Source organism: Cryptotermes secundus, unplaced genomic scaffold (assembly GCF_002891405.2).
Source record: "Cryptotermes secundus unplaced genomic scaffold, Csec_1.0 scaffold744, whole genome shotgun sequence".
Classification (NCBI taxonomy): Eukaryota; Metazoa; Arthropoda; class Insecta; order Blattodea; family Kalotermitidae; genus Cryptotermes; species Cryptotermes secundus.
Genome location: NW_019718624.1, coordinates 21,431 through 34,161, shown reverse-complemented (window position 1 = coordinate 34,161; position 12,731 = coordinate 21,431). Strand labels below are relative to the sequence as shown.

General features: G+C 36.9%; 1 protein-coding gene across 1 annotated transcript in view; it reads right to left on the bottom strand.

The window, feature by feature from the left end:
• LOC111862404 (steroidogenic acute regulatory protein-like) overlaps positions 1-12,731 on the bottom strand; it is a gene marked incomplete at its 5' end in the record, with an annotated part of 40,041 nt that overhangs the window by 10,512 nt on the left and 16,798 nt on the right. Inside the window, 5 exon segments of the mRNA XM_023847769.2 lie at positions 2,017-2,121; positions 3,020-3,172; positions 5,146-5,201; positions 9,137-9,148; positions 9,889-10,014. Coding sequence (XP_023703537.1) covers positions 2,017-2,121; positions 3,020-3,172; positions 5,146-5,201; positions 9,137-9,148; positions 9,889-10,014 — 452 coding nt within the window.

Sequence of the window (12,731 nt, the reverse complement as noted above, 5' to 3'; positions counted from 1 at the left end):
TAGGTATGGCATTCTCTGGGATTAGATAGTCTGTAAGAAATGGGATCCCTGCATTAATTTTCANTAAATTTGGCCCTCGAGATGTATTAGGTTGGCCAACGCTGCTCTAGTCATTTAAATTAAAAATCATATTTTGGCTCATAAAAGGCTAAACACAAACAAAATTCCACACATTTGATTTATATATAGAAGCCAACACTCTTCGTATTTTCTTCTGCACTATAACATCATGCAGCCCAGAAGGTGGCTATCTCAGAACAGACTATATGAAGTCATAACACAGGTCACAAGAAATCTTCACTGCTGTGAAAACATCAAATCGCATAATGCTGTCTGTAAACAAAATTATTTAATGATGCTGTATCACTATGCCAGGTCACATACTAACAAAAATATAGGTTCCATTCCTGATTTTTGGTAGAAAATTTGTAATTTTTACTTTTCATACAAAATTTCCATTGCATTTTTTAAATATCAAAATTGTCATTTGGCTTCAAATCATGAACATTTCCCAATCAATGTAATCTGTGAATTACATGCCTGTACTTACGCAAGCCAAAATGACCACATGAGTTTGATGCATGTACATCATGTAATTTCATGACTTCATCACACAACATTTCAGCAAATAGTCACTTTAAGAACTATATTGCAGCATATAGACCTGTTGCTAAGCAGTTACTCTGTAAACAGTGGCCGTTGCTAGGTAATCCCTGCAAAATACACATATTTAACAATAGAAGAATGGTATTTTCTGTGGTCCAAGCTGCAGCCATTTCTGCACAATGGCTGGTTAAACAAGTACCCATGGCAACAGATACAAATGCAACAGTAGAATAATGGCGTTTTCTATGTGGTCTGTGCCGAGATGTTATAACCAGGAGAGTTGGAGCAATGTGTTCACCGACCTCTTGTTAGAGAGGGCACCCCACATGGACAGGACAGTAACTTTCATCTAAAAAGAAACATTTGGTCATGAGCCCTAGCCGGGGTTCAACACCAAGACAGATAGACAGACAGGCTGACTGACCATCATTCGCAATGTGACTGTGACTTTGACGAGTTCCATTGTGAGTAGTATTAGCAAAGTGGGCAAGAGCATGAACACAAAAGCTGAAGAAACTCCATTGCTGAGAGCTGTTACCAAGCAACAACTAGGAAAGACTATAAAAGACTGAGGCTTAGCGTGTGCTGTAGTGATTTGTAAAGTGTGTAGATCAGCAATTGAACTGTAATTGCTTGTAGTTCTGAGTCGTGTGTATAAGTGGTCAATAAATCCATTCACCAATCCAAACCCCATCTACAGTCACCCTAAATCATAATAATATGTTCTAGGACTAATGAAAGGCACTTCAATGCATAAATATTTTGCTAAAGACCAAGTAAAACTTCTGTCGAAAATGTGAAAATAGTGAGCATAACATACACAAGTATGTCTAGAAACGAGGCAAAAGCTAGTACACACCAAAAATTGTTTCATTACTTTTCACACACACTGTGTATAACAAACAGCCATGAATGCAGATATCCTTGCTCACTTGCCATGTGTGTACTAACAGAGACCAATGGTGAACAGGTCTGTATTTTCAGTCAGAGACAATTGTAGTAAAACTTAATACGCAGATAAACAATTATCAAGAAAAGGTGCAAAACATATTTCAAAATGGCTAATATTTGTTCCCTCACTGTAACATTTAACAAGAGCATACAAAAATATGTACATGAAGCATGCGAGACAGCAGACCAGTGAACTCTGTGAAGTGACTAGATGTAGACTGTAGTTCTGGAGCCCTGTTGAGGATGTTTCATTTGTTCTTACTCTTAACAAGATGTACTCTTAACCTCTTGCTCCTCCCAAATAAGATATGATAGTCCTCCATCTTCTTACACATCAAAATGCCATTTGGAATTTAAATACCCCCAAAAACTGGGATGATAGCATAGTATGCTTGTGTTTTAAATGGAATGAACTAAGGGTTAAACTGTAATGTTTATATTTTACTATTATATACTAACCTGTACTGTACGAACCTCTAGAATTGAAGGATTCCAGTTTGGAATATTTTCAACATTACTGAATAGTTCATTCAGCAACTGATCTGGAGGAAAATCTACTATTCCCTGTAAGCAAAGATCAAACACCTCTGAAAACAACTGCACCAAAAACTAGGTAATTCTGCAATACATACAATTAAATTTGCTTCTCAGTATTGTCAGCCATCTTAGATAAATTTTACATGTTTCTGATATGTATTTCACCTTCACATAATGTATCATGAAACTGCTAGTGTGCACAATTACATTTTAAAACATGATGGGGTATAATACTGTTCTAAGAAGTCAATATAAACATGTCACTGAAAAGTACCGATCCTTCATTAGATGGGTTACGGAAATGACTGCACTTCATACTGCAGCCTTACCCACAGCAAATATCGTATTAGTTTTTACAGCAAGCAGCATCAGCTCTACACCCAAACCTTCAGCTGAAAGACATCCCTTGTCAGTTTTCTGTGACTGTTTATTTAACACATTCACAGTTACTTTACACATCTTCTCCATCCTGGCCTGAGGACTTCAAGAAGAGACATTTAACATATGTTCGTAATCACTTCACAGTATGAACTTTCTTCTGTTTACAATCTAACCAGTTGGACTAATAAACATTCCAATATTGTGAACACGGATTTACACTGCACACTTGATAACCAACACGACTTTTCAAGAAATTGTTATTAGAACCTGTCCAAAGCTTCATTAATCGCAGTAACATAAAGACAATAATGTTGCTTTACAATCTTCAGCTTGAAGCTTCCTCCACAAGGTTTACATTCTGTATACTCCACCTCAATTCACATTTCCCATAAAAATTATAAATAAATGACAATACAGACACTATACCACATTTTAAAACAAAAAATCTTCAAGTTACATTTCTTATCATACACAAATTAAAACAATGAAGTATTTACTTTCTTCAGCTGGAAATCAATGAATCCACAAAGTTAACTATACTTACTGTAAGCTTCAAGACCTTCCCTACATGAGGCATCTTTTTGCTGTACACAGTATCCCCTTCTGCTGTCTCTCTTTCTAATTTCCAGTCTGGAGAATTCAGCATTCTCCAAGAAACTTCCAGGACCTCTTGACCTTCCCGCCTGTATTTCATATCCTGCAATTCAGCAGCCCTCACATTCCAGAATACTACGATTATTAACTTCAGTAATTTGACTGAAGCCTGCTGGTATTATAGGTTATGTCACAGAACTATATCAATCAAAATATCACACAGGGCACATAAAAAAAAGTTAAAATAGCAATTTATAGATTTACATTTGCAAAAATGTTCTTATTTAACACAGTATGAGATCTTATAATGTATGATATTCATGTGTACAGACTTGAATTCATACACAAGAGTTCATTGTTAAAACAATTCACTTATCATATCACATAAACAATCCTACACACAGCTGCTTTTAGGAAACTTAACAGAGTTGTGTAGATGGCTTACCTTATATACGTTTGTATATCTTAGCCTCTTAGGGAATCAACAAGACACAAATAAAATCACGAAGTTACCAACTCCATGCAGCACAGTCTTTCTTGAGAAGTTAATAGTAACTCAGCTAGTCAAGAAACTCCAAAACATCATGAAATCCAAGGGTTCATTACCATGTTCATGTGAGTCACTGGCCCCTATTCTAAGCCTGATGAATCCACTCCACGCGGCTTCCGTAGTCTAGAGGTAACGTTCCCACCTCATGACTCGTAGTACGCGGGTTCAAATACCCGGTGGAGGTTGTCGAATTTTTAAGGGCAGAAGAATTCAGGGAACAAGTCCTCCGGGAGGGACTTTAAGCCATGGGTCCCGTGTCGTAGCTTTACGGCATGTAAAAGAACCTCATACCTCCAAAGGAGGTCACTGAGCAAAACTGCGGACGTTTGCCGCCCAACAGCAGTCACTAATACCTCCGGTAGATGGGGGAAGCATTATAGATACTTCTCAGCCAGTAGAGCCGGTCTCGCTGGCTGGGCGGGACTGATGGTAAGCACCAGTACTGGTAGGATATAGAGACTGGTAGAAATCATAGAGGGAAGCACAATGGACCAATACAGGTCTCAGTGCATGGGGAAACCCACCCTCTCCAATAACTAACTAATCCAGTCCACAGCAAACCATATTACTTTCAAGATCCATCTTAATAATGTGGCATGTATACCCACTGCCGGTCACCGACCATGAAACAAGCAAATATACAACAGCCAATGCAAAGTAATGGTTCTGTAAACAAGCATGTTTCCATGGCAGGGAGAGAACATGGCAATAATGGAAAAGACATTTCCTACATAACCTGTGCTGAGACATTATAACCAGGACCAGTTAAGATTTGAAATCTGGTCTTGGGCCCCAGATGGGCGATTGACACCACGACACACTGGCCAACTGACCATCGATCATAACATAACTGACTTTGGAAGCTGCTTCCAACCAATGTCAGTGATGGTATGACTAAAGACACTAGTGTGTGTGTGTAACAGTGAAGTGTAGAGTACAGTCATATGTATCAGTGTCCAATACATTGAATTATCAACCTAAAACCCACCTACAGTCACACTTATCACATGACAACTGGTGTCAGAAGTGGGATTCTAAGTGACCTTAAGATTCATTACCGTGTTTATAAGAGTCTACCAATGTAATGTTTATTGTTTATTCCTATATTTATCAGGGTCAAACCTTTCAGTCCTCAGCTCTTTGAAATATGAGGAATAATTAGTTTTATAGCATATCTAAACATCCCAGTTTTATAAAAACTTCTGAGCTATCAAAATAAAGTTGTAATGTGTTCACTCCCTTTGTTCTTTCACACAATATCTTTTTCCTTTAACCAATCGAAAAGGTGGAAAATATATTACTGCCATTTCTTCACACACAGTGCCATAAAAAACTAAATAAGCCACTAGGAAAGACATAAATTCAATATCTTGACAATAATGGACTCATCTTCACAAAAAAGATGATTATGACAAAATAATAATTATGCCATAAACATGAACAACTGATATTTGGTTTACACTGGAGGCTGCTATTTTCAGTGCATCCTCTGGCTTAAAGTTGCTAATCATCTATTTTATTCTTACCTGCAATGAGCCTCTTCCTCCAGCTCCAGATATTCTGGTATCTTCATCATCAGAATCTATAAAATGTTTCAGACAAGAATAAGCCAAATGCACTCTCAAAATCCAGAAACATGGGTACCATTAATCACCGAAAATAAATTCATTTTAGTGAAAAGCAAATGGAAACCGTAGGGGTAATTTTCAAAGGAAAAAGATAGCCACCTAATACCAAATAATCAGCATCATTCTTGTTGCTGATTTCCCCAATCACTGGCAAAATCTGATATCACCCCACTCATCAAGGTGATCCACATCACAACTTTATATGTACTGCACTCTCCTCAAGAACCTATCATAACTTTTCTAACAGTGACAGAAAAACATTGGTGTGTGTAAGAAGCAAACATATTTCAGCATACACAAGCAGTCTAGCCCTTCTGCGACAATGTTGCTGTATTTTCTTCTATCCCAGAATTTTGTAGCTACAGCATATGATATAACAATTACTGAAGTTAATAAATAACAGCAATGGTACCAACTCTACAGACAACATATTAACCTGTCCATTTTGGTCTGTGTTTTATATTTTCTAGATGCCTTAACCTTTACTGATCATGACACATAATACTGTACTCACTTTCTGACAGATTTGTAGTTAGAAGGGACAAACCACCACGAGAAGTTTCAGACACAGACACTGAACTGCTAGGCTTATTACAGCAGCGAAAATACAACCAAAATAAATAAAAGTACCTCATATGTATGTAGTTAAGAGGGTGAATGATGTGATGGGGGACCATATGACATGAATGGGCACACAAGATGCAGTACAGATGATAATAGCTACACATGCAATATGAGAAATTTTCAGGTGGGGAATTGCAGTAGGCCACAAACTTTACATAGACAATTTCTCTTCTCCTCAATTGTATTCTGATAACTAGCACACACCAGCTGTAACTGCTGTGGAACTGTGAGACAAAATCACAGGAGTATGCCAAGTGGCCTTGAAAGACAATAAGAAAATTTGTGTATCGCAGTGACACACACGTACATGCTCTAGGGTCAGAAGTGACTTGACAGCAATGATTTGGAAAGACAAAGTACATACATACTGATGAATATGCATAGACCATCAGTGGAGGGGGGTAACTTCTGTGATGAAAATAAGGTGCTCAAAAACACTGTAACTGTTGAAGATTCTGGCACAAATGGCTAGAGCAGTAAAGAGGACAGAATATCTAATAGCTGTTCAATTAGTCACAAAACATGTAAGTGGGGCGGGAAAAACTGCTCTCTATTAGGATCTAATTACATTGTACTGCTACATTATTCTAGAATCATGTGGTAGCAAAACAGACCACTGGAAACTTAATCTAATTTTGGTTTTTGCTGCAAACGGGTGCAAGTCGGCCTCATGCTAAATCCATTCTTAGAGTAAGACCAAACCCACAAGGCAGTCATATGACCCACCTGAAGCTCAAGGCTAGCTCCATTACAGTACTTGCTGTGTCTAGGCGAAGAAGACATTAGTAATCACCAAATCTATGTTCAAAATGGAAAACTGGCATTTGTGTGAACACTTCTGTATTTACCATACAAATTTCTACATCAGAAAAGCACATATACAGAAATATGGGTGCTGTACATTTTGATTTTGAAACAAATGTGTTTTATTTCAAGGACCTTTAAAGAAATTCATTACAGTAAACAATAATGTTATAGAGCATGGTAATCAATTCTCTCTTCCATTTTAATAGAATATTTTAATAGGCTTAGTACTGAAGATGTAAATATTTTGCCAGTACTAATATCATTATAGCTGGAACTCCCAGTTAAAATCTGGTCACTAGACAAATATAATTATATTATTATGTAGTAATTAATTTTAACATTTATTGTACAGGACTAGGTAATTTAAATCTCCTATTATAATAGGAGATTTAAATTACCTAGTCCTGTACAATAAATGTTAAAATTAATTACTACAGACTCTAATAATCCATTAATTTTAGTTTAATAATGTATAATGTTGACTAGCAAGAGATAAAAATCTTCATTATGTCACATGCACATGTGTGCGCACATATGCATGTATGCCCGCTACACACACAGAATTGTTTCATTTGGCTAGTCAGTGAACTGTTCTGGTCCATCTGAGGCAACTGTTGCCTTACTGACTTTAGTTCCTCCAAAACTGCTAACAAATCTTACCAGACCAGTTAAATTTACACTTCACAGTATTCAGAATCAGCGGAACTCTCACAGTGTGGGGCAAATGCATCAATCACAAACAGTAAGCTTAACTGTACCTAACTATATCACACACACAGTGCATCACAAGGGCTGACATTTAAATAACCAGACTGATTCTGTATAAAATAAAATTCAGTAAACTTTGCTAAGTATGAGGTACTGACTTCTGATTATACACACATTTCAACATTTCTGGAAATGCTGATGTAAATCATTTTCTAAAAATCTTTTCAGTACTGTCACCACTCTGCTCTGAAAATTTTCAAGTGATTAAATAATATACAAAAAAATAAAGCTATCCTTGTATCAGGCCGTGAAGACCCATAGGGTTGTGAGATGTTGAGGGTCACCCACTATCTAGACCATCAGCTCAAAGATGGCAGTAAGGTTGTCATCCTTACGCGCCGGCTGCGCTTTGCTCCCCAGGAAAATTATTTAATTAATTCCTGGTACTCATTTCTGTTAGAGGCTGAGTCGAACCCAGGGCCATAGTGTGGCTCAAAGGATTAGGTCAGTTGAAAATACCAATTCAATGAAATTTTAATTCTGAGGCCATTAAAAAGGCAATTTGACCCAAATGTTAACCTGATGAAAAATCCATGTATTCAGCTGAGAGTATGGTCTTGCACTGCTGTAATGTTTTCAAAACTTGATGATAAAATGCTAACTGCCTGTTCTAATGGAATAAGTGATGGATGACGTTGATGTAAAAAGGCAGGCCAGCACAGTTTTGACATCTATTTCAACACTTGTGCCTTTATGGTGTGAAAATTATGGACACTTGTCCCATACATCACACCTTGATCCCAGTCCAGAAACAATATGACCTGAATATCTGAACTGCAGATTAATCACTGTTAGCCCTTCAGTTCCAGGCTTGGCGCACTGTACGCCAGCAGTTCCTGTCATATGCCGCTGGGGTCAGTGCAGTGTACGCGTATTGCAGCTCTAAGTTTCAGCTCATATTCTGAATCGTTGTTTTTGTAAAGTAATTCTTTTGGTATGAAATTAAAGAGGAAATTTCAGGCTATCATTTCGTATATTCATTGTCCCACTTTTAACTTCCTGCAGGAGTTGTAATACATTTGAATTCTTTGAAAAGGTTTTCTATTTCAACACTTGGTGCACTTGTTACCATACAAACCTATCTCTGCCTAGGAGAATTCTTATGAACTAAATATGTTAGATCGATACAGTGTACTATCCTCTATCCTGATTGGATGAAAAGTTGATTCTCTTGAGGCATATTCTGAACTGTGCTGCTTCAACATTGGTATCTGTAACTATGAGAACTATGCCATCTACCAAACAAATCTAGTACCATTTCTTACTTTTCTCCAGTTCTTGAGGTTGTAACACTTTTATTCACCTGTAACAGTTTCCCATGTGCCCTTAAACACCTTAATTCAAATATATTCTACTCACTATTCCCCCTCCATAAACTAGTTGCAAATTTTTTGAATGTCAGTAGCACTTCTTTCCAATTTCATCAGACATTCAGTATTGATTCTCTGTTCCAACAATTCATCATCCATGCTATTGAAAAAACGAAATATTCCATCAACGAAACACATACTGCAAAACAAAACATCCCCATGACTATATTCCACAAAACTGCTGCATCATGTAGCCATGTAATCTGACCTACACCAACTAACCAGCCCTAAGAGCTATGACATAAGAATATCAGTATGGTTATTTGTCAGACCTCATATATCTATAGCAACTACAGTGAGAAAACGAAATGCACACTTACATCCCAGCATCCCTGTTGGTCAGAAATGAAACAAATAAAGACATTAAATTACTGGAATTAAAAAAAGTACTTTTTTGACTAGTGAAGTAATTTATACTTTGTACACTCACTGTATTTACATAAATTATTTGAAAATATGCCCAACATCAAACAGAAGTTCATGAAACGAATTAAGAATAGGCTAATTCTGGAAATTTATTACTACTACTTAGAAAATATTTTGTCTGATTCACAGTCTATGAAATTAAAGATTAACATGTACACATAAGCATGACTTCCATTCTGTATATATGTACATGAAACTGGCTTCTTAATCCAACAGAAATGAAAGTAGCATAATAAAATAATACCCAACTGAAAACTTCAAGGTCTACATTTTGAGGATGTTTGACCCTTTCAGTGGCAGATTCATCCTATAAATCAGGTAGCTTACTTTAGAGAATGTACATGTAAAATACACTTCAAACCTTCAATAAAGTGGAACTAATATAATATACATGGACATCAAAATAAAATTAATGCCACTGAAGGAATTACTTGAAGAGTATTAATGGAAAGACACAACAAAAGCATACAGTTTGGTGGAGAGTGAAGCATGAATGAGATAACAATATTATAGAGTATTTTAGGAAAATAATTGCAACAGTGTGGACTCGATTTAGTTTGCTTAGAATTCGGTCAAATGATGGTGATGAAGAAAATTCAAAACAGATAATGCCTGGACAATACATATCATACAGTCATAAACTTACTTTGAGGTGAGTCCACTGGTGAATAGAAGTTTCCAATGGACTCTGTGTAGTCATCTATCCTATGTAAATTCTGCAGGTAATTTCTCAACAATGGAGCCCTCTCTGATTCGGGACAAGAAGAGAAGGCTGTGAACATTACACAAAAGAAATAAGTAATATCTGGTTCAACAATAAAGAAGTATCACAGGCACAACTTACAAAGAGTACATCATAATGTTCAAAAGAAATATGAAATCCAAACAAAAATTTAAAAAATATACAAATAACAAACAAAATAAGGCAGGATAAAAATTACCTTTATGCCAAATGTCGCAGGTATCTTTGACCTAATGACATTAAATATTTTGTTCTCCTCTGAATATACATTTAACTAATCCACATTGCAATCACCATCTTTCTCTGGGGACAACAGTTCCAAACGCATAATTTGTGCTCTTCATATAACATTGTTTGGGCTGATTATATCAAAATGGAGATGGGTAGGACATGCAGCATTTTAGGAAAGTGACAAACATATATGCAGTGATCAATGATACCACTTGCAACAGCTATTCTGCTGCCACTCATGACACCGGTCTAAGAAATTCTAGGAGAGAAACAGTATAATTACTTTGTCTGGTACCTTGCAGCATTCACACAGGTCCAATGGGCAGGCAATATCAGGTCTTAATCTGATCCACCCCTGGATGGAGTTCACAAAGTGAAGTGGCCTTCCCTAGAGGTATGCCATGGATTTTATATATGTCTCCACTTCCAACAACTTCGCCCCCACTATAACAGTTACAGAAAATGAATCTGACTTGGGTCTAAGATGTGGGCCTGCATGGTCAAGTGTTAGGTTTTCAGGAAACTTCTTGTCAGTAAGAAATCAAAGGGACTATATAGAATTAACACTGGTACAGTTTCCCAATCTTATATTTTCTTAAACAGGCCAGCTCAGACAATTAGCATGTTTTGGAAATTACACCCAAAACGAATTCATAAAGAAATAACTAAACTAACACATACTTCCCCTAACTAGAACACAAAACATACTGGATAATAAAAACGAATTAATGGACACAGTGCTAACGAACCAAATGTTTATGTGCCTCTCTAAACTGTAACAAAACTTCCCCTCATGCCATAACTAACTTCACAAAGTTGAGGCCTTCTTGAGAAGCCATCAGTTGTGCAGCTACTCTAAATTTAAATTTAAAGAACCTGAAGGTTCATTATCGTATTCACAAGAGCCTTCCACTGGTCCCAATCCTGAGCCAGTTTCATCCAGTCCATACCACTCCACCCTATTGCTTTAGGATCCATTTTAATATTACCCACCCATTTATGTTTTGGTCTTCCTAGTGGTTTCTTTCCATCTGGTTTTCCAATCAATATCCTATAAGCATTCATCTTCTCCCCCATGGGAGATGGCCTGCCAAACTCATCCTCCTTGACTTATTATTCTAATTACACTTGGTGAAGTGTGCAAGTTATGAAGCTCCTCATTATGCAGTTTCCTCCAACCCCCTGTCACTTCATCTCTCTTTGGTGAAAATATTCTCCTCAGCACCCTGTTCTCAAACACCCTCATTCTACGTTTCTCCCTTAATGTCAGAGACCAAGTTTCAAGCCCATATGGACCCACAGGCAAAATTATAGATCTCTGTATTCCAATTTTTATGTTTTTAGACAGCAGTGAGAAGACAAAAGGTTCTGGGCTAATGGTATAAAGCATCACCTAAATTCAATTTCATCTTAATTTCCTCCGGAATCAAATTCTGGTTTGTTACTGTCATTCCCAAATATCTGAACTGAGCCACATTTTCAAAACATCTGTTACCTATATTTATGCCACGATTTTGCCTACATTCTGGTGATGAGACAGCAACATATATTTAGTTTTCTCTGTGTTTACTTCTAGACCAACCTCCTTATTAGCATCAGTTAAAGTTTCTGTGTCTTTCTTTATGGTATCTATGTTACCTCCCAACAGAGTCATGTCATCAGCATAGACCAGCAGCTGATGTGTCCCATTTAATTTCATCCCCACCTGGTCTTCCTGGAGCTTCCTAAAGGTATATTCTAAATCAAAGCTGGAAAGCAGTGACAACAAAGCATTTCCTTGTTTCAGACCATTTTGGGCAGGAAAATTATCACACAAATGTTTACCCATATGTACTTTACTATACATTTTGTTTAAACACATTTTAATCAGTCTAACTAGATTCATGGGTACCCCAAACTCTACGAGAATACTGTACAATACTTCCCTCCTAACTGAATCATAGGCTTTCTTGAAGTCTACAAGTAGCTGATGTACTACACTCCCATGCAAAAAAATCTGATCAGTAGTTGACCTGTTAGGTCAAAACACACATTGATGATCCCCAATAACTTTAGCTATATATGGACTTGACCTTGAGAGAATATTGGATAAAATTTTTTGTATGAAGTTCATGGCAGTGATATCCCACAATAATTACTACAGTCAGTTTTACTGCCTTTCTTATCAACTGGTATAATAGTAGACTCCTTCCACTGATCAGACAATTCATCTGTATTCCAAATAGAATTAATGAGCTTATGGATCTCAGACCATAAAGTTTCACCTCCTGCTTGAAACAGTTCTGCCAGAATGTGATGACTATCTGGTGATTTATACCTTTTCAACTTTGCAACAGCAATTTCAACCTAAAAAGGACTAGGATCAGGTACTAATATCTCAGCTGTATGTAGTTCTGTCTAACATCACTGACACTATGTACATTCAACAACTGAGAGTAGTAGTTCTTCCGCCTATTCAAAATGTTGTGGGAACCTGTAAGCAGATCACCATTCTCATCCTTCACTAAGATACCTCT